This window comes from Panulirus ornatus, chromosome 14 (assembly GCF_036320965.1).
Source record: "Panulirus ornatus isolate Po-2019 chromosome 14, ASM3632096v1, whole genome shotgun sequence".
NCBI lineage: Eukaryota > Metazoa > Arthropoda > Malacostraca > Decapoda > Palinuridae > Panulirus > Panulirus ornatus.
Window position 1 is genome coordinate 50,042,044 of NC_092237.1, and position 23,131 is coordinate 50,065,174.

General features: G+C 38.6%; 1 protein-coding gene and 1 long non-coding RNA gene across 2 annotated transcripts in view; both read right to left on the bottom strand.

Moving 5' to 3' along the window:
• Positions 1-8,990: 8,990 nt before the first annotated feature.
• LOC139753398 (uncharacterized) lies at positions 8,991-12,593 on the bottom strand. Its single transcript, XR_011713706.1, has 2 exons — positions 12,318-12,593; positions 8,991-10,724 (listed from the first exon to the last, which is right to left on the bottom strand). It is a non-coding gene; the product is annotated as an uncharacterized lncRNA (long non-coding RNA).
• A 3,275-nt stretch (positions 12,594-15,868) lies between these two features.
• The window catches only part of LOC139753545 (uncharacterized), a 55,380-nt gene continuing 48,117 nt past the window's right edge, over positions 15,869-23,131 (bottom strand). The window contains exons 8-9 of the mRNA XM_071670194.1: positions 19,190-19,469; positions 15,869-17,596 (exon numbers count right to left, since the gene is read on the bottom strand). Coding sequence (XP_071526295.1) covers positions 19,224-19,469 — 246 coding nt within the window. The 3' untranslated portion in view covers positions 15,869-17,596; positions 19,190-19,223. The remainder of the gene's footprint in view (positions 17,597-19,189; positions 19,470-23,131) is intronic.

Below are 23,131 nucleotides of genomic sequence, written 5' to 3' on the forward strand. Positions count from 1 at the left end.
ACACGGATGGAGAACCAGTTGATGGTTGAAAAGCATTTGGTTTCAGTTGATATTATGTGAAACGACTATAGTTTCCAGGAACTGATGAATAACATGACTGGATAGGTTAGAACACACAATGCCCACGTATATTACGCGTGTGGTGGAAAGCGTCTAAGACAGGGATTTTTGGGGTGCTAGAAATCCTTCCCCTCCTGTATTATCACTTCCCTGTCCTCTGTACTCCTTTCTTCGTGACCTATCCTCCTCTAACGTCCTTTTTCAGACACTCTCTTAACGAGCTTTCCCACCACCCCCTCACCTTACCGTACTCTGTATCAATATCAACAACTGTAATGCCAACATACACTTCCACTGTGCGACGCCAACAGATCAATTCGTTGTAGATGTGAATGCAAACACCAACAGACCACTGGAGGCAGAATCTCAAGGCTCTTTGTGATACTCGGAAAACATAAGAGAGCGACACAGCTGAGTGTGGTGAGGATAGAAAAAAACATATACCTTCCATGGTGAGGATTGCTTGTTATACACCTAAACGAGTGAAGCAAATAACGCCACTTGTGGATATCAAGTAACCGTCGAGACTATTTTCTAAATGTATGTTTTTTTCAAATGTATGATGTCTTTCTTCACTGCACTTGCTGGTAAGATGCTCCATATGGTCAATAAACTAACGAAATATTGTTTCTTTTTTGCCATAAGTAAATAGTTTTCCTGCGGGTCTGTATGTATTGAGTAGTGCGGATGACCCCCCAAATAATGAATTACCCTTCAATAGATGCTTAGATCATAAGTTAAAACGTTGGATAATTCTCAGTACCTGTATTAGACCGCCTCTTAACCTTCACTTCTCTAAGCTATATAGGTTAAGGATTCCTCGACGGCTTTCATAGGAGTTAATTCTAAATCAGATATTATCTTGGAGGCTTACAACTGTATTTTTTTTTTTCAAGTATAACGACTAAAACTGTTACTTAGTTGCACAGGTTTTTCACAATTCTCTTGCTGTAGCACGAGTCTGGATTTGTTTTCTTGCCTTGAAGCGTCTGGTGATTTATACTCAAATATAAAAAACAAAAAATTCGACGATTAATTCGTAAACTGTATTGTGTGAATGACGATCCAGCTTGAATTTGAATGCCTTTCTTCTTTCATATTAATATTCATCATTCCAAGACCTGTTTATATCTTGGCGGTAGACTGTCACTGATTATTATCACAGTATTTTTCATTCTTATCTTACAGCTCAACAGATTTCTCAATGTACTTTTTGTTGTTTTTCTTGCCGGTTTGCTATTTCACACCTTTCAATATACTATGATCAACTGATTCTTTTGATGTGGAGAAATAGCATCTACAGGCTAATCAGTTTATTGGTATCTATAGATATCTAAAAGCTTAAAATGTATCGATTACTCCATGTACATGTCAATAATTCACGTTAGAGTAAAGGTCCCAAGAATAACCCCACCGGCACTCCACTTGTCACGTCTGGCCAATCACTGTTAAGTTTGACAGTTATGCAAGACAAAGTGATCTTATATAACGTATCGCATTGTTCGACCGTAAAGCTAATGGTACAAAAAAAAAGTAGTTCCCGTATAAGAAAAGGAAGCAAAAACCAAACGAGAAAGGAACATGAATGGTGGCTATGAAATATCAAAAACCACTTCTATACTAAAGGTGGATCCTATGAACATAGAGCGCAAACAAAAAGAAATGCAAATGCACACCAGAACTGACTTGTCATACATCATATCTTCCTTGCACCGTAGCCAGCTTCTCAATACACGGTTCCACTAGATGAAACGCTCATGTTTCTCATGCGGTTTCAATATCTTGCCGCTTCTAACCATTTTACTCTAACCATTAACAAACAAACTCTGGGACAAAATTTTTGCATTATCAAAATACTTCTATGCCCCCACCACTTTCTGTTTAAGTACATTTGTCGAAATGAGCTGATGTAACTGTACTGTACTGTACCCACTCCCACCTGAGTGACATGAACGGTTGTCCCTGTAATGAGGAAAAAGTTAATATTAGCCCAATGGGATCTGACAAAGACCCTCTGTGACCTGTGTAATCAGTTTTTACCTTCGCGTTCACAGGGTATGTGCGGGATGCACAATAGATTTGCCGGTGATAACTGAAATCAAAATATTTCCTCCTTTGAAAGTGGTATTTCAGTAGACGACAAAGCTTAGTTTGATAACTGCTTCTTACTCATTCCAGAGGTAATTTAATGTTATATATATATATATATATATATATATATATATATATATATATATATATATATATATATATATATATATATATATATATATCTTTTCTTTTTCTTTCAAACTATTCGCCATTTCCCGCATTAGCGAGGTAGCGTTAAGAACAGAGGACTGGGCCTTTGAGGGAATACCCTCACCTGGCCCAATTCTCTGTTCCTTCTTTTGGTGTTCATAAGCAATCGGAATTCGTTCGTCAAAGAATTACGTTTTCAGACATTATTTCTACAGATAACCCTTCCCACATCGCAGCTGGATGGGGACTGGTCTATGACTATGAGAATCGGCAGCATGCGTCGTGGTCGTGGTGCCAGACCCCCGCACCGCCCGCGCCTGCACTACCTCCCTGCCAGCCACACGACACAATTTATTTATGAATTGGACGGTATAGCCTTACTTGATTTGTATTCCAGCTCGAAGTTAGTTCATGAATATACCTGTGATGAATAACTCTCTCTCTGGAACTCCCGCGAAGATTTTTTTTGTTAGTGTTACCTTACGCAAAATCTCGTTTTTATAAGCAATATAAAACTATATGTATGTATGTATATATATATATATATATATATATATATATATATATATATATATATATATATATATGTATGTATGTGTGTGTGTGTGTGTGTGTGTGTGTGTGTAAAACCTGCTGTCCATGACCTTGGTTTTAAAGTTCTTCATGATAATGGAAACACCTCTGCCAGGTATCTTTTGTAAGCCATTGAGATGCAGACAATGACAAAAGATAAACATCGGCACAAAACAAATATCCACAAAAGTAATGCAGTCGTCCAACATATCCTTTAAACAAGTTCATTCCTCACTATCCATACATTACGTAGAGAGCAGAGAACACCCAATTGGCACAGCGGAAGGCTTGGCCCAAACAAAATTAAGAGAACTAATGACACCATCCCTAGTTTTGCATGATAACTTTAAGCCATTTCTGTTTTCACTAAGCAGCTGTGTACCACGAATGGAAGATCCCCTTAGTAATCATATCACCGAGAAGAACAGTATGAAAAGATTTTCAATAGGCTGCAATGATACGTACTTCGGATAGCCGTGGGCGATCTTACATAAGGAGGATAAAGGCAGCGAGCGAGCGAGCGCTGTCACCCCGGGTGGGTTCAACGTGGTGAGACGCACGTCTGCAGGTGGGAGGTTCCCTGCCGCTGCCAGTGCCAGGCCGGCCATGCCAGTTGGTGCTCCCTGCCGCGGGTGGCGGGCGGGATAGGCTAGTGTACGTGACACTTCGACTTACCTTATAAAACGCTACTTACAAGAGTGATAATCACAAACAATTATTATGGTGTTTCCGACACCACAATAATATGTTCTGGACATCAAAGAAACTCTTATCAGTGGACTCCATACACTTTAGTAGCGATTTACAAGAAGGCTGAAGACAAAGGGGCATGAAGTAATCCTACAATATTAATTATACGATAATGGGGAGGGTTATGAAGATAGGGAAAACCATGGTGTTGTTACAATGAAATACTCATAAAGACATCGAAAGATCCTATGAAAACCAAGACCCCAACAGCAGATTTAACTTGAAATTTGCGTTCTTACGGCGTATAAAAACTACCAAAATCTGGTTCAAGTCATACAAAAATAGTTTTCGAATTCCACTGAAAATTAGATACATTTCGGCACGGTTACGTTTATACGTAAAAGGTTCTGATGTTTGTTACAATAGTTTACCCCATATTTTACCGTGCTCTATGAAGCTGCCCACAACCGTTTTCTAAATCCGCTACCAGTACTTGACTGCCTCTTTAACTCCAGATTACCAAATTCTGTAATCATTATCATTCCTAGAAAGCAGAAATCGATAAAGGTCGCGTCCGTAGATTATACAGGATTCAGTGCGTATCATTTTACCCTAAGTCAAGATAAATCTCGGGCTATCACATGATTATTTGCTAGATTTGCCTGTGTGTCACCGTAAACTGTACAGTCAATAAATCTGTAAATATGGGGAGATGAAATTTCACTACTGTGATGGGAAGCCATATAACTTGAGTAGCGTTACGGATGTACTGTTACCAGTGGGGGAGAACATGTACACAAGTCCAAACTGATTACTCAAAATATAGATATCTATGCTCAGATGTTACACGACTGAAATTTTTCAGCACTGTTCTCATTCCAGACGAATGAAAAGCTTGCTCTTGCCTTACAAATCCTCAGGGTTTCGTAAGTCTTTTTATCATGGAGTATATATTTCCCGGAAGCTATACAAGTTTCTCTTCTGGTATTCTCATTATCTATCAATGTGCGTAAGTCTGAAAGGTAAATAGTTTACTTTCTGCACGTGAGGCAATTAATTCATCACTAAGTGCGCACGTAGCCAATAGATCATTGGTAGCTGTATGTAGGTCCAATATGGCCATAATGTTATGGCCGTCACCAAGGCCTGCGTCCCTTGGCTGTCATCCTACAGTGTATAGGAACTAGACTTAAATGTTATGACACCACATTTTTTCGCGTACTATTTCCACATCTAGTCCCCAGCTTGCAGCTCGGCTCTGGCTACCTATGGTGGGAGCGCCCTGAGTAACGTTAACTGGATTAGTTTAAAAAATGCTTCATATCACCCACAATCGTATCAGTACATCCGACATTATGGCGTCATAACATTAACCGCCGTAGGCTACGCAAATCTATATATGTCCTGTTATTACACACCACCGGCCTGCGTACGTGCTGATGGTTGTGGTAGGACGTTACTGGGATGCTACAGTGTTTGGACGATGTTTTCCGCAAGTCCCGCTCAGGCCCTGAGTCAGAAACGAGTGGTTAGCAATAACTGCTACAAGACTCCTATTTACAGTTATCTGCCAGTTCTGTCTTTGAACAAAAAAAAAAAAAAAAAAAATCCAGGACACTGAGATATTACTGCATAATATTACATGTTACACAAGTATCACAATAGCTGTACCGTGATCTTGAAATCAAATGACATTTTAAGTGCGTTTTCCTTTTTTTTTTCCTTTTTTGAGACGTGATTATCACGACGGTGAAGGCTTTCTGAATATGACAGATGATAGGCCTAAAGACCAAAAACCCAGCAACCCTCTCCCGCCCCTATTAATCGCCTTCTAACACACTGGGAAATTGGGAATACGTTTGTCGTATTCTTTCTCCCCTAACTCCACATATATATATATATATATATATATATATATATATATATATATATATATATATATATATATATATATAGATAGATAGATAGATAGATAGATACATAGATAGATAGATAGAGACGAAAAAATTTAAACATAGATCTCCTGGGGATAGGGGAGAAAGAATACTTCCCACGTATTCCTCACCTGGCCCCTTTCTCTGTTCCTTCTTTTGGAAAAAAAAAGGGGGGATTTCCAGCCCCCCGCTCCCTTCCCTTTTAGTCGCCTTCTACGACAAGGAGGGAATACGTGGGAAGCACTCTTTCTCCCCTATCCCCAGGGATAATATATATATATATATATATATATATATATATATATATATATATATATATATATATATATATATGAGATGTGTGGAAATAAAAAGAGCGTGGTTGAGAGAGCAGAAGAGGGTGTTTTGAAATGGTTTGGGCACATGGAGAGAATGAGTGAGGAAAGATTGACCAAGAGGATATATGTGTCGGAGGTGGAGGGAACGAGAAGTGGGAGACCAAATTAGAGGTGGAAAGATGGAGTGAAAAAGATTTTGTGTGATCGGGGCCTGAACATGCAGGAGGGTGAAAGGAGGGCAAGGAATAGAGTGAATTGGATCGATGTGGTATACCGGGGTTGACGTGCTGTCAGTGGATTGAATCAGGGCATGTGAAGCGTCTGGGGTGAACCATGGAAAGCTGTGTAGGTATGTATATTTGCGTGTGTGGACGTATGTATATACATGTGTATGGGGGTGGGTTGGGCCATTTCTTTCGTCTGTTTCCTTGCGCTACCTCGCAAACGCGGGAGACAGCGACAAAAAAAGAAAGAAAAAAAAAAAAAAATATATATATATATATATATATATATATATATATATATATATATATATATATATTAATTAGTTGGCTGTAGTGTACATAGATCTTGGCGCCTTAGCACAGCTAACAGCGCCGACCTGGTGGCAGACCCACAAACTAATAACAAATGGCGGCAGATTCAAAACGTGCCGGACCATGAGAGTTAAAAAGACCACATAGCGCCGGATTATAGAGGTACAGCCTTCACCATAATACTTAATCACCATTTCTCGCGTCAGCGAGGTAGCGCCTGGACACAAAGAAATCCGGCAAGGCGGCGGGGTTGGATGGTACTGCAGTTGATTTATTACGAAAAGGGGAGACTGTGTTGTTGACTGGTTGCTAAGGACATTCAATGCGTATGTACGGATCACGGTGAAATGCCTAAGGATTGATGGAATGCATGTATAGTGCCACTGTACAAAGGGGATAAAGGCGAGTTCAAACTACAAAGCCACAAGTTTGCTGAGTATTCCTGGAATACTGTACGGAAGGGTGCTGATTGAGCGGGTTAAGGAATGTACAGGGCATCAGATTGGGGAGGAGCAGTGTGGTTTTAGAAGTGGTAGAGGATGTGTAGATCAGTGTTTGTGAGAAATACTTAAGACAATCAGATGGATTTGTATGTAGCATTTATGGATCTGGTGAAACCATATGACAGGGTTGATAGAGATGTTTTGTGAAAGGTTTTAAGAATATATGGTGCGGAAGATAAGCTTCTACAAGCACTGAGAATTTTTTATCAATCAAGGGTGTAAGGCATGTGTACGAGTAGGAAGAGAAGAGAGTGACTGGTTCCTAGCGAAGGTCAGCCTGTGGCAGGTGTGTGATGTCCCCATGGTTGTTAAATATGTTTATGGATGGGTGGTTAGGGAGGTAAATGCAAGAGTTCTGGAGAGAGGATGAGTATGCAGTATGTTGGAGATGAGAGGTCATGTTGTTCACCAGTGATACAGCACTGGTGGCTGATTGAATGGGGAACTGCAGAGTTGGTGACTGAGTTTGGAATTGGAAAAGTGTGTGAATGGAGGAAGTTGAGAGTAAATGTCAATAAGAGCAAGGTTACTAGGTTCAGCAGGGTTGAGGGACAAGTTAGTTGTGATGTAAGTCTGAATGGAGTAAAATTGGAGGAAGTGAAGTGTTTTAGATATCTGCAAGTGGACTTGGCAGTGAATGGAATCATGGAAGCAAAAGTGAGTCATACAGTGGTGGGGGAGGGGGGCCAAGGTCCTGGAAAAGATGAAGAAAGTGTGGAAAGAGAGAACGTTATCTCAGACAGGAAAAAATGGGTACTTTTAAATGAATAGTAGTTCCAACAATATTATATGGTTGTGAGGAAATAAAATGTTTGAGGACAACATGTGGTGTGAGGAGGTATAATTGAGTAAGTAATGTATGGGTAAGAGCGATGTGTGGAAATAAAGAGTGTGGTTGAAAGAGCAGTAGAGGGTGAGTTAAAATGGTTTAGATATATGGAGAATGAGTGATGAAAGGCTGACAAAGAGGATACATGTGTCAGAGGTGGAGGGAACAAGAATAAGTAGGAGACCAAAGTGGAGATGCAAGGATGGAGCGGAAAAAGATTTTGAGCAACTGGGACCTGAACATGTAGGAGGGTGAAAGGCGTGCAAGCAATAGATTGAATGGGAATGATGTGGTATACTGGGGTTGACGTGATGTCAACGAACTGAACTAGGGCATGTGAAACATCTGGAGTAAACCATGGAAAGGTCTGTGGGGCCTGAATGTGCATTGCACATGACAGCTAGAGACTGAGTGTGAGTGGATGTAGCCCTTTTTCATGTTTCCTGGCATTACTCAAAGGAAGATTGCTCATGAAAAGTCACTTTCAATGAGGCTTAATCACCAGGAGTACAGTCTAACAGAACTTCTCACTCACCCCAACTACATCCTCTTTCTCATCCTCTTAACATTCAGAAACTTTATGTACAGCTAATCCCTCACACTTCTTTCCTACAAGTAACACCCATGAACCTCCCTATTCTCTTTCGCTAGCAATTCTTTCTTATCTCACCATTCACTACCTTTTCTTGCATGCCCATCTCCCACCTTCAGCATACTTCATGTGAGAAGCACTTCCTTAAATACCTCCCATTCCCCGCCAACTCCCTTAACTTTTATTTTGTTTAACGTAATGCCTCTCTGGATATTTCTTCACATAAGCCTCATTCACTCTTAGCTTCTGCCATTCTACAATAAACCTATCTAGATATCTCTTCACATAAGCATCATTTACTCTAACTTTCTGTGAATCTATACCCAACCTCTCTGGATATCTTTACACATAAGCTTGTTACACATTCACTTTCACCACCCTATTTCCATCCATAATACTTCTCTTTTCCTAAAGCCTCTATAAACCTTCACCCAAACCTCCATGAAGCAACAATTAAACCCAAAAAGATGTAAATAGAAATAGTGGTCTAAGGTTTGTCACTAATGAAACTTTTGTTCCTAAGGCCCTGGTGCTGCTGCTATTGGATAATTTTAAGGCTGGGAAATTAGAGTAATTAATTAGTACTCTCAACTCTTATATAGTGCTCTGTATGTTATAAGCAATAAAGCTATCAGAAACTAAAGTCAGGCATCAATTACAGAACGTCTTAACAATTGTATGCAGCAATAAATACATTACATTTAAAACATCAGCAAATAATTAAACATTTATTAATTAGGTATACACAAAAATACCTATAGTTTCAAAGATATTAAAAGAAATGTATGAATCTGTTCAACAACATAAAAAATACAATGAAATATCATAAGGCTTTCCAAGTTTGTATCCTTTTAGGTCAAAGTAAATTATCCTGAGATTTAACAATTTCTCCAAGAACAAGCAAGCAAAGGAAATTATGTATGCCAATACCAATAATACTGAAAACTATTTAAATAAAAATTTTCAATGTGCTTTAGTAGCTCAGGAATGTAAGGTATTTACATTTAAGATGCCAAATAAATTAAAAAATCTTCCCCATTTTCAGTGGTGTGAGACTGAAAGACAAATCTTACATCAAAGACAAAATTATAACAACCGTAATCTAATTTAGTCCAATGCTATAACTGTAAAAACATCCCAAATCCTACCCCTTCAAAAAAAATGTAATAATCATCCAATTCACTTAGTTGAAGTCCATGATTAGACCTACAGCCTACACCTATTCACTATCAATGTCTTGAATTTTTATCAAAAGCTAAAATATCCCAATAACATTTTAAGTTTTAGTCAAGAAAAATTTATGAACATAAATCGTAATTCAATAACTGAGGAAACATTACCATTCCACTCAATAGGAATACTGTCCTAAATTCACCATAATCAAGAGAATCTTATCTTTTTTTGAATACTTCATCACCATTTTCCATGTTTGCAAGGACCAGATGACGAAAGGCCACATCATGTATCGGGTCAAATACCAAGAGACAAAGATTCTATCCTGTATATATTTCACATATTATATTAATATTACCACGCACAATCAGTAGTTTTACTTTGGTATGCATAACTGACTTCTTGTGTTAATCTATGGACAGGATGAACACAGTTCAACTAGAAAAGGAATTAATACACATTTTTTCTTTATATCCTCAAGAGACACGTATGAGGTACTCTTTAACAGTACATTTGTAAAATTTCTACTGATCAAGCCATAAAATATCCATTGGAGAGTGTATACTTTCAGCAAGCTCCCTACAGTGCCATTTGCAGTGCAATTTGTCATACATGTGACTTTTATGGTAATGTACAGATCCATAATGAATTACTTTGGCCTTTTATGATGTTAACTCTAAACTTTGTTACATTCCTGATGTTTCCCCTTCTGTCCTTTTATATAAATCACACTGCCACTAATAATGAATCCAACAAATCTTCTTAATCTAAGATTTCCTCCTCCATAGTTAGAGAGCAGTAATTCACTTAATATTTGCAGTCAGAACATCTTTCTTGGATTTTCTGAATTACTCTGTGAGAAGAAAATCCGTGATAATGATTATAACAATTTCAGCGCAGAAAAGCTGACTCTGAAATGTACAATAGTTACATCCAGTATCTGACCTTTCTTAACTTATACATAATTCCTTTTCTCATAAACAACAACATCATCTGCCCATATCCAATCTCTAGCTATCATGGGAAAAAGAAAAAAAAATTATATATACATATGTATACTTTACTGCAGTTATTTTTAAGGAAAAAAAGCATTGGAAATACTGAGTCTGGGGTAAAGGTTATGGATCAAAACTCCCTTAACCTTTTAAATGCAGTACATACCAACTAACATTAGTGTAGACGATTGTGGTGCAAGTCAACCGACATGAGTGTAGATGATTGCAGTTCATACCAATTGCTGTATTCATTTCTCTAGCCATGTTTGAACAGCCTACATCTGGAAAGTGCCAATAAAGAAATCATGCAACACTACTCACAACAACTGGAGAATTATTACACATCTGTCACCCACAGATCATCACAGGCATGTGCATGCACAATCTTGGAGTGATACCAGAGTTATATTTCCATTCTTGTAGTTATTTTCAGAATAAAAGAAACATTTCATAGAATAAAAAAAACATTTCATATCGTGATGAAACAGTTTCTATAGCATTGGTATTTATGTTTTTGGTGAAAGATATTATCATTTAGTCATCAACTAATGTTCTGCCTGCGATGATATGGCCATATGTAAATATTACTTAAATACTGCTAAAATATTAACCGCGTTCCAAAAAGGTTACATGGAAACTTGAAGACAGGCTGACAAAGAGATTTTATGTGTCAAAATTAGAAGACATACATCAAGAATATATATTGGAGATCGAAGGATGTATCGAAAAACATTTTGAGTGTTCAGGGTCTGAACGTGCAAGAGGGTAAAAGGCATGCATGGAATAACATATAACTTCATGATATACAGGAGGCAATGTACTGTCAATAGACCAAACCAAGGAAAATGAAGCAGCTGGGAAAGACCACAGCAAGGTCTGTGAGGCTGGTTGTGACTTCAGAGCATTATCTGACAGGTAAAGAACAGATGTGAGCAAAAGAAGCCTTTTCCATGTTTGTTTCTGGTGCTACCCAGCTAATGAAGGAAATGGTGAACAATCATGGAAATAAAAGGGAAGCTGCTGTGACAACATTATCAAAGGCATTGTGCCAAAGCCTTACAACAGTCTTCATTATTTCATCATCAATGGAAAAGAATATATGATAATGTAAAATACCATAATTTTTTCAAATATGTTACTACAGCAACCCTTAAGTGTTGTTCGAATAGTCTGTACCCCAAAACCCAAATACAGTTATCATGAAACATCACTAACAGCCATTGCTACAACAAGACTCCTGGTAATACTGCACCACCTTTCTTCACCATCATACACCTTAAATAATCCAGTCTGAGGCTCATCAGGGACTGATCCAAACCATATAGCCAATCTTCCTTCAAGAGGTTCTGCAGCTACTCTACATGTTTCTTCTTTCTCCTAGTAACATAATGAATAATCAGTCTCTCTAATTTAGAGGATGACCGTCATATATTTTTGTTCTATATCTTTCTACTTTACCCTAAGGTATTATTTTAGAAATGATAATTCTGTACCGCCCTAGCAGAGATGCTTTCAGATATAAAACATTGATCTTGATACCCTCTATAAGCTGCTATACTGACATGTATCATGGGGAGGGATAGGTGGAGGAAGAGGACACTGTTGATGGTAGGGAAGGGGGAAAATTGATGAGAAATAATGAATGATGATGATATGGCGTGAAGGAAGTGAGATCAAAGGAATGGCCTTGATTAGGGTCTCATTTGCCAGTGATGTCGCAGCTTAAAAAAAAAAAAAAAAAAAAAAAATAGCATGAAGACATAAAGCAAATGAAATGACAGAACAAATAGCCTCCCTTAAATAAATGACACAAGTAACTACCTACACTGTACTGAGGAAAAATATGAAGTACACAGGACACTGTGGGTACTTACCAACAAATGTTCAGTCCTTAAACCAAGTACCATCCTAAGGCATACAAGTTTCAAATGACAAATGCAGCATATTCTGTCCCTCCAGTTTGGAAGTAGGTTCTGTACTACGACAAATATCTTCTTTTCTACGCTTAGAAGCAATTCTGTTGTCTTTGGTCGTGCTGAATTTTCTTTTGTATTTCTTTCTAACAGACTCAGCTGTCAAAAGTACTTCAGTATCTCCTGATGGTCCTTGAATTTGTATGTGAAATTCATCTCTCAGCTCTAACTCTTGAATTACCTTAAAGCAATTTCACACAATTAAAAAACACAGTTTGGGCACATGGAGAGAATGAGTGAGGAAAGATTGACCAAGAGGATATATGTGTCGGAGGTGGAGGGAACGAGAAGTGGGAGACCAAATTAGAGGTGGAAAGATGGAGTGAAAAAGATTTTGTGTGATCGGGGCCTGAACATGCAGGAGGGTGAAAGGAGGGCAAGGAATAGAGTGAATTGGATCGATGTGGTATAACCGGGGTTGACGTGCTGTCAGTGGATTGAATCAGGGCATGTGAAGCGTCTGGGGTGAACCATGGAAAGCTGTGTAGGTATGTATATTTGCGTGTGTGGACGTATGTATATACATGTGTATGGGGGTGGGTTGGGCCATTTCTTTCGTCTGTTTCCTTGCGCTAACCTCGCAAACGCGGGAGACAGCGACAAAAAAAGAAAAAAAAAAAAAAAAAAAAATATATATATATATATATATATATATATATATATATATATATATATATATATATATTAATTAGTTGGCTGTAGTGTACATAGATCTTGGCGCCTTAGCACAGCTAACAGCGCCGACCTGGTGGCAGACCCACAAACTAATAACTAATGGCGGCAGATTCAAAACGTGCCGGACCATGAGAGTTAAAAGACCACATAGCGCCGGATTATAGAGGTACAGCCTTCACCATAATACTTAATCACCATTTCTCGCGTCAGCGAGGTAGCGCCTGGACACAAAGAAATCCGGCAAGGCGGCGGGGTTGGATGGTACTGCAGTTGATTTATTACGAAAAGGGGAGACTGTGTTGTTGACTGGTTGGTAAGGACATTCAATGCGTATGTACGGATCACGGTGAAATGCCTAAGGATTGATGGAATGCATGTATAGTGCCACTGTACAAAGGGGATAAAGGCGAGTTCAAACTACAAAGCCACAAGTTTGCTGAGTATTCCTGCAATACTGTACGGAAGGGCGCTGATTGAGCGGGTTAAGGAATGTACAGGGCATCAGATTGGGGAGGAGCAGTGTGGTTTTAGAAGTGGTAGAGGATGTGTAGATCAGTGTTTGTGAGAAATACTTAAGACAATCAGATGGATTTGTATGTAGCATTTATGGATCTGGTGAAACCATATGACAGGGTTGATAGAGATGTTTTGTGAAAGGTTTTAAGAATATATGGTGCGGGAGATAAGCTTCTACAAGCACTGAGAAGTTTTTATCAATCAAGGGTGTAAGGCATGTGTACGAGTAGGAAGAGAAGAGAGTGACTGGTTCCTAGCGAAGGTCAGCCTGTGGCAGGTGTGTGATGTCCCCATGGTTGTTAAATATGTTTATGGATGGGTAGTTAGGGAGGTAAATGCAAGAGTTCTGGAGAGAGGATGAGTATGCAGTATGTTGGAGATGAGAGGTCATGTTGTTCACCAATGATACAGCACTGGTGGCTGATTGAATGGGGAACTGCAGAGTTGGTGACTGAGTTTGGAAAAGTGTGTGAATGGAGGAAGTTGAGAGTAAATGTCAATAAGAGCAAGGTTACTAGGTTCAGCAGGGTTGAGGGACAAGTTAGTTGTGATGTTAGTCTGAATGGAGTAAAATTGGAGGAAGTGAAGTGTTTTAGATATCTGCAAGTGGACTTGGCAGTGAATGGAATCATGGAAGCAAAAGTGAGTCATACAGTGGTGGGGGAGGGGGGCCAAGGTCCTGGAAAAGATGAAGAAAGTGTGGAAAGATAGAACGTTATCTCAGACAGGAAAAAATGGGTACTTTTAAATGAATAGTAGTTCCAACAATATTATATGGTTGCGAGGAAATAAAATGTTTGAGGACAACATGTGGTGTGAGGTGGTATAATTGAGTAAGTAATGTATGGGTAAGAGGGATGTGTGGAAATAAAGAGTGTGGTTGAAAGAGCAGTAGAGGGTGAGTTAAAATGGTTTAGATATATGGAGAATGAGTGATGAAAGGCTGACAAAGAGGATACATGTGTCAGAGGTGGAGGGAACAAGGATAAGTAGGAGACCAAAGTGGAGATGCAAGGATGGAGCGGAAAAAGATTTTGAGCAACTGGGACCTGAACATGTAGGAGGGTGAAAGGCGTGCAAGCAATAGATTGAATGGGAATGATGTGGTATACTGGGGTTGACGTGATGTCAACGAACTGAACTAGGGCATGTGAAACATCTGGAGTAAACCATGGAAAGGTCTGTGGGGCCTGAATGTGCATTGCACATGACAGCTAGAGACTGAGTGTGAGTGGATGTAGCCCTTTTTCATGTTTCCTGGCATTACTCAAAGGAAGATTGCTCATGAAAAGTCACTTTCAATGAGGCTTAATCACCAGGAGTACAGTCTAACAGAACTTCTCACTCACCCCAACTACATCCTCTTTCTCATCCTCTTAACATTCAGAAACTTTATGTACAGCTAATCCCTCACACTTCTTTCCTACAAGTAACACCCATGAACCTCCCTATTGTTTCTCGACTTCCACACATTCTTCAAGGCCCCCAGGATTTCGCCCCCTCCCCCACCCTATGATTCCACTTCAGAAACTTTATGTACAGCTAATCCCTCACACTTCTTTCCTACAAGTAACACCCATGAACCTCCCTATTCTTTTTCGCTAGCAATTCTTTCTTATCTCACCATTCACTACCTTTTCTTGCATGCCCATCTCCCACCTTCGGCATACTTCATGTGAGAAGCACTTCCTTAAATACCTCCCATTCCCCGCCAACTCCCTTAACTTTTATTTTGTTTAACGTAATGCCTCTCTGGATATTTCTTCACATAAGCCTCATTCACTCTTAGCTTCTGCCATTCTACAATAAACCTATCTAGATATCTCTTCACATAAGCCTCATTTACTCTAACTTTCTGTGAATCTATACCCAACCTCTCTGGATATCTTTACACATAAGCTTGTTACACATTCACTTTCACCACCCTATTTCCATCCATAATACTTCTCTTTTCCTAAAGCCTCTATAAACCTTCACCCAAACCTCCATGAAGCAACAATTAAACCCAAAAAGATGTAAATAGAAATAGTGGTCTAAGGTTTGTCACTAATGAAACTTTTGTTCCTAAGGCCCTGGTGCTGCTGCTATTGGATAATTTTAAGGCTGGGAAATTAGAGTAATTAATTAGTACTCTCAACTCTTATATAGTGCTCTGTATGTTATAAGCAATAAAGCTATCAGAAACTAAAGTCAGGCATCAATTACAGAACGTCTTAACAATTGTATGCAGCAATAAATACATTACATTTAAAACATCAGCAAATAATTAAACATTTATTAATTAGGTATACACAAAAATACCTATAGTTTCAAAGATATTAAAAGAAATGTATGAATCTGTTCAACAACATAAAAAATACAATGAAATATCATAAGGCTTTCCAAGTTTGTATCCTTTTAGGTCAAAGTAAATTATCCTGAGATTTAACAATTTCTCCAAGAACAAGCAAGCAAAGGAAATTATGTATGCCAATACCAATAATACTGAAAACTATTTAAATAAAAATTTTCAATGTGCTTTAGTAGCTCAGGAATGTAAGGTATTTACATTTAAGATGCCAAATAAATTAAAAAATCTTCCCCATTTTCAGTGGTGTGAGACTGAAAGACAAATCTTACATCAAAGACAAAATTATAACAACCGTAATCTAATTTAGTCCAATGCTATAACTGTAAAAACATCCCAAATCCTACCCCTTCAAAAAAAATGTAATAATCATCCAATTCACTTAGTTGAAGTCCATGATTAGACCTACAGCCTACACCTATTCACTATCAATGTCTTGAATTTTTATCAAAAGCTAAAATATCCCAATAACATTTTAAGTTTTAGTTAAGAAAAATTTATGAACATAAATCGTAATTCAATAACTGAGGAAACATTACCATTCCACTCAATAGGAATACTGTCCTAAATTCACCATAATCAAGAGAATCTTATCTTTTTTTGAATACTTCATCACCATTTTCCATGTTTGCAAGGACCAGATGACGAAAGGCCACATTATGTATCGGGTCATATACCAAGAGACAAAGATTCTATCCTGTATATATTTCACATATTATATTACCACGCACAATCAGTAGTTTTACTTTGGTATGCATAACTGACTTCTTGTGTTAATCTATGGACAGGATGAACACAGTTCAACTAGAAAAGGAATTAATACACATTTTTTCTTTATATCCTCAAGAGACACGTATGAGGTACTCTTTAACAGTACATTTGTAAAATTTCTACTGATCAAGCCATAAAATATCCATTGGAGAGTGTATACTTTCAGCAAGCTCCCTACAGTGCCATTTGCAGTGCAATTTGTCATACATGTGACTTTTATGGTAATGTACAGATCCATAATGAATTACTTTGGCCTTTTATGATGTTAACTCTAAACTTTGTTACATTCCTGATATTTCCCCTTCTGTCCTTTTATATAAATCACACTGCCACTAATAATGAATCCAACAAATCTTCTTAATCTAAGGTTTCCTCCTCCATAGTTAAAGAGCAGTAATTCACTTAATATTTGCAGTCAGAACATCTTTCTTGGATTTTCTGAATTACTCTGTGAGAAGAAAATCCGTGATAATGATTATAACAATTTCAGCGCAGAAAAGCTGACTCTGAAATGTACAATAGTTACATCCAGTATCTGACCTTTCTTAACTTATACATAATTCCTTTTCTCATAAACAACAACATCATCTGCCCATATCCAATCTCTAGCTATCATGGGAAAAAGAAAAAAAAATTATATATACATATGTATACTTTACTGCAGTTATTTTTAAGGAAAAAAAGCATTGGAAATACTGAGTCTGGGGTAAAGGTTATGGATCAAAACTCCCTTAACCTTTTAAATGCAGTACATACCAACTAACATTAGTGTAGACGATTGTGGTGCAAGTCAACCGACATGAGTGTAGATGATTGCAGTTCATACCAATTGCTGTATTCATTTCTCTAGCCATGTTTGAACAGCCTACATCTGGAAAGTGCCAATAAAGAAATCATGCAACACTACTCACAACAACTGGAGAATTATTACACATCTGTCACCCACAGATCATCACAGGCATGTGCATGCACAATCTTGGAGTGATACCAGAGTTATATTTCCATTCTTGTAGTTATTTTCAAAATAAAAGAAACATTTCATAGAATACAAAAAAACATTTCATATCTTGATGAAACAGTTTCTATAGCATTGGTATTTATGTTTTTGGTGAAAGATATTATCATTTAGTCATCAACTAATGTTCTGCCTGCGATGATATGGCCATATGTAAATATTACTTAAATACTGCTAAAATATTAACCGCGTTCCAAAAAGGTTACATGGAAACTTGAAGACAGGCTGACAAAGAGATTTTATGTGTCAAAATTAGAAGACATACATCAAGAATATATATGGGAGATCGAAGGATGTATCGAAAAAGATTTTGAGTGTTCAGGGTCTGAACGTGCAAGAGGGTAAAAGACATGCATGGAATAACATATAACTTCATGATATACAGGAGGCAATGTACTGTCAATAGACCAAACCAAGGAAAATGAAGCAGCTGGGAAAGACCACAGCAAGGTCTGTGAGGCTGGTTGTGACTTCAGAGCATTACCTGACAGGTAAAGAACAGATGTGAGCAAAAGAAGCCTTTTCCATGTTTGTTTCTGGTGCTACCCAGCTAATGAAGGAAATGGTGAACAATCATGGAAATAAAAGGGAAGCTGCTGTGACAACATTATCAAAGGCATTGTGCCAAAGCCTTACAACAGTCTTCATTATTTCATCATCAATGGAAAAGAATATATGATAATGTAAAATACCATAATTTTTTCAAATATGTTACTACAGCAACCCTTAAGTGTTGTTCGAATAGTCTGTACCCCAAAACCCAAATACAGTTATCATGAAACATCACTAACAGCCATTGCTACAACAAGACTCCTGGTAATACTGCACCACCTTTCTTCACCATCATACACCTTAAATAATCCAGTCTGAGGCTCATCAGGGACTGATCCAAACCATATAGCCAATCTTCCTTCAAGAGGTTCTGCAGCTACTCTACATGTTTCTTCTTTCTCCTAGTAACATAATGAATAATCAGTCTCTCTAATTTAAAGGATGACCATCATATATTTTTGTTCTATATCTTTCTACTTTACCCTAAGGTATTATTTTAGAAATGATAATTCTGTACCGCCCTAGCAGAGATGCTTTCAGATATAAAACATTGATCTTGATACCCTCTATAAGCTGCTATACTGACATGTATCATGGGGAGGGATAGGTGGAGGAAGAGGACACTGTTGATGGTAAGGAAGGGGGAAAATTGATGAGAAATAATGAATGATGATGATATGGCGTGAAGGAAGTGAGATCAAAGGAATGGCCTTGATTAGGGTCTCATTTGCCAGTGATGTCGCAGCTTAAAAAAAAAAAAAAAAAAAAAAATAGCATGAAGACATAAAGCAAATGAAATGACAGAACAAATAGCCTCCCTTAAATAAATGACACAAGTAACTACCTACACTGTACTGAGGAAAAATATGAAGTACACAGGACACTGTGGGTACTTACCAACAAATGTTCAGTCCTTAAACCAAGTACCATCCTAAGGCATACAAGTTTCAAATGACAAATGCAGCATATTCTGTCCCTCCAGTTTGGAAGTAGGTTCTGTACTACGACAAATATCTTCTTTTCTACGCTTAGAAGCAATTCTGTTGTCTTTGGTCGTGCTGAATTTTCTTTTGTATTTCTTTCTAACAGACTCAGCTGTCAAAAGTACTTCAGTATCTCCTGATGGTCCTTGAATTTGTATGTGAAATTCATCTCTCAGCTCTAACTCTTGAATTACCTTAAAGCAATTTCACACAATTAAAAAACACATGAAATTATCAAAACTGTCAATCTAAAGCTAGTTTACTAATCAAAATGCGGGAAACAGCGATCAAGTATAACATAATCATAAATAATATAGAAAGGGTAGTGAGTGGTGGAATGAAGAAAAGAGAGGTGTATGGACAGTACTTACAAGGAAGGAGTACAAATGACTGGGAGATGTATAAATGAAAGGGACAGAAGGTCAAGAGGAAGGTGCAGGAGTTAAAAAAGAGGGCAAATGAGATTTGGGGTTAGGGAGAATCATTAAACTTTAGGGAGAATAAAGGGGTGTTTGGACATATGGAGAGAATGAGTGAGGAAAGGTTGATAAAGAGGATACCTGCATCAGAGGTGGAGAGAACAAGGAGAGGCAGGAGACCAAATCGGAGATGGAAGGATGGAGCGATAAAGATTCTGAGCCATCAGGACATGAACATGCAGAAGGGTAAAAGGCATGCATAGAACAGTGTGCATTGGAACAATGTGATATACTGGGGTCAACATGCTGTCAATGGATTGAGCCAAGGTATGTAAACCATGGAAAGGTCTGTGGGGCCTGGACGTAGAAAGGGAGCTGTGGCTCTGGTGCATCACACATGACAGCTAAGGAATGAGTGTGAGTGGATGTGGCCTTCAACTGTTTCCTGGTGTTACCTCACTAAGACAGGGTGGCAATGCTATTTTGTGTGGGATGGGGTGGCACCAGGAATGGATGAAGGCAAGCATGAATAAATACACATGTATATAAGTTGATATGTGTATACATAAAGGTGAGTGTTCAAATTACAGAGGTAAGTTTGTTGAGTATTCCTGGGAAATCATATGGGAGGGTATTGATTCAGAGGGTGAAGGCATGTACAGAGCATCAAACTGGGGAAGAGCAGTGTGGTTTCAGAAGTGGTAGAGGATGTGTGGATTAGGTGTTTGCTTTGAAGAATATATGTGAGAAATACTTAGAAAAACAAATGGAGTTGTATGTAGCATTTATGGACCTGGTGAAGGCATATGATAGAGTTGATAGAGATGCTCTGTGGAAGGTATTAAGAGTATATGGTGTGGGAGGTATGTTGCTAGAAGCAGTGAAAAGTTTTCATCGAAAATGTTAGGCATGTGTGTGAGTAGGAAGAGAGGAAAGTGATTGGTTCCCAGTGAATGTCGTTTTGCAGCAGGTGGTGCGTGATGTCTCCATGGTTGTTTAATTTGTTTATGGATAGGTTTGTTAGAGAGGCGAATGCAAGAGCTTTAAAGAGAGGGGCAACTATGCAGTCTGTTGTGGATGAGAGGTCTTGGGAAGCAAGTCAGTTGTTGTTCGCTGATGATAGAGCGCTGGTGGCTGATTCAGGTGAGAAACTGCAGAAGCTGGTGACTGAGTTTGGTAAAGTGTGTAAAAGAAGAAACCTGAGAGTAAGTGTGAATAAGAGCAAGGTAATTAGGTACAGTAGGGTTGAGGGACAGGTCAAATGGGAGGTAAGTTTGAATGGAGAAAAACTAGAGGAAGTGAAGTTTTTTTGATATCTGGGAGTGGATTTGGCAGTGGATGGAACCATGGAAGCGGAAGCGAGTCACAGGGTGGGGGAGGGGGCAGTAGGTTCTGGGAGCGTTGAAAAACATGTGGAAGGCGAGAACATTATCTCGGACAGCAAAAATGGGTATGTCTGAAGGAATAGTGGTTCCCACAATGTTATATGGTTGTGAGGCATGGGCTATAGATTGGGTTGTGCGGAGGAGGGTGGATGTGTTGGAAATGAGATGTTTGAGGACAACACGTGGTGTGAGGTGGTTTGATCAAGTAACTAACGAAAGGGTAAGAGAGATGTGTGGTAATAAAAAGTGTGGTTGAGAGAGCAGAAGAGGGTGTATTGTAGTGGTGAGGAAAGATTGACAAAGAGGATATGTGTATCAGAGGTGGAGGGAACGAAGAAAAGTGGGAGACCAAATTGGAGTTGGAAGGATGGTGTGAAAAAGATTTTGAGCGATCGGGGCCTGAACATGCAGGAGGGTGAAAGGCGTGCAAGGAATAGAGTGAATTGGAATGATGTGGTATACCAGGATCGACATGCTGTCAATGGATTGAACCAGGGCATGTGAAGTGTCTGGGGTAAACCATGGAAAGTTTTGTGGGGCCTTGATGTGGAAAGGGAGCTGTGGTTTCTGTGCATTACACGACAGTTAGAGTCATGAGTATAAACGAATGTGGCCTTTATTGTCTTTTCCTGGTGCTACCTCCTGTGCATGGGGGGGAGGGGGTGCCATTTCATGTGTGGCAGGGTGGCGACAAGAATGGCTGAGGGCAGTAAGTACGAATATGTACATGTATATATATATATCTATTTGTCTGTGTATGTATATGTACGTATACAGTGAAATGTATATGTGCGTGTGTGGGCATGTATGTACATACATGTGAATATGGGTGGGTTGGGCCATTCCTTCGTCTGTTTCCTTGACCTACCTTGCTAACGCGGGAGACAGCGACAAAGTATAATATAAAATCAAAATAAAATATGTGACATTTCCTCTAAGGCTCAGTCCTCTGTTCTTAATACTGCCTCGCTAATGCAGGAAATGGTGAATATGTATGAAAAAAAAGTGTGTGTATATGAGTGGATGAGTATTTCTTTGTCTATTTCCAGGAGCTACCTCGCTGGCATGAGAAATGGTAATCAAGTATAATCATAAAATAAATATAAATAAATGTAAACCTATCATTCAGCACTCTTGGGATAAAACACTTAAAAAGTCCTAATTCATTTTGTATGAGAATTCATTCTAGTGCATGCCCCAAAATCTAATTCATCACCTCCACATGGGGTACCTACTGTGTAAGCACATGGTTTCTAAAGGTACTGCTTTTGATTTATCATCCTATCAAGAACATGTCAACTGACAGACAGAAAGATAGACACAATCAGAAAGAGAAGTGCAGAGGTGACAATAGCCCACATAAAATTCTGTTGTGGCAAGACATACAAATCTATCTGTCATCATTTTAGAATACTGTTAAGGAAATTACATCCTAGGTGATACTAACATGGCCTTTTTATGTTTTAAAAGATGAAATAGTGGCAAATGGGGAGGACTGTCACTGGTAATGTGCAACTTGCAACATTTTCGTGATGTTATGGCTGAAAATAACACTGCAAGACCTCAATAAGAGATTTAGGTCACCGTAACTCTTGCTGATATCAGTAACTAAAATGCTTTTGTTAGCTAAAACCTCAAGTACACCATTCATGCCACAAAACCTGTCAGCTGATGTTATCATCATAACATCGACATTTCACTTAATCAATTTGGCTCCATATTCAGAGATGAAAAGTTCCTTGTCCAGGCAGAGATGCCTCCTATGACAGAAATATGCCACTGGAACACAGAGCTGGGGCTAGTGTGTCCCTTCTATCATGAGTCAATATCTTAAGACTACATGGACTGCTCACCTTAAAAAAGAAGGTACCACCAAAAGGAAATATGTTAATGAACATGGACTGTTCACCTTAAAGAAGGTACCAGCACAAAGAAATATGTCAATGAACAAAACAAGAGGTCCGAGTGGACAGGATAAGGTTTTAAAATGTTTTGTTGGTTATGTGGCTTCAAGCAGAGCAGAGGGTTTGTATGTCTACTTTTTGTAATGTC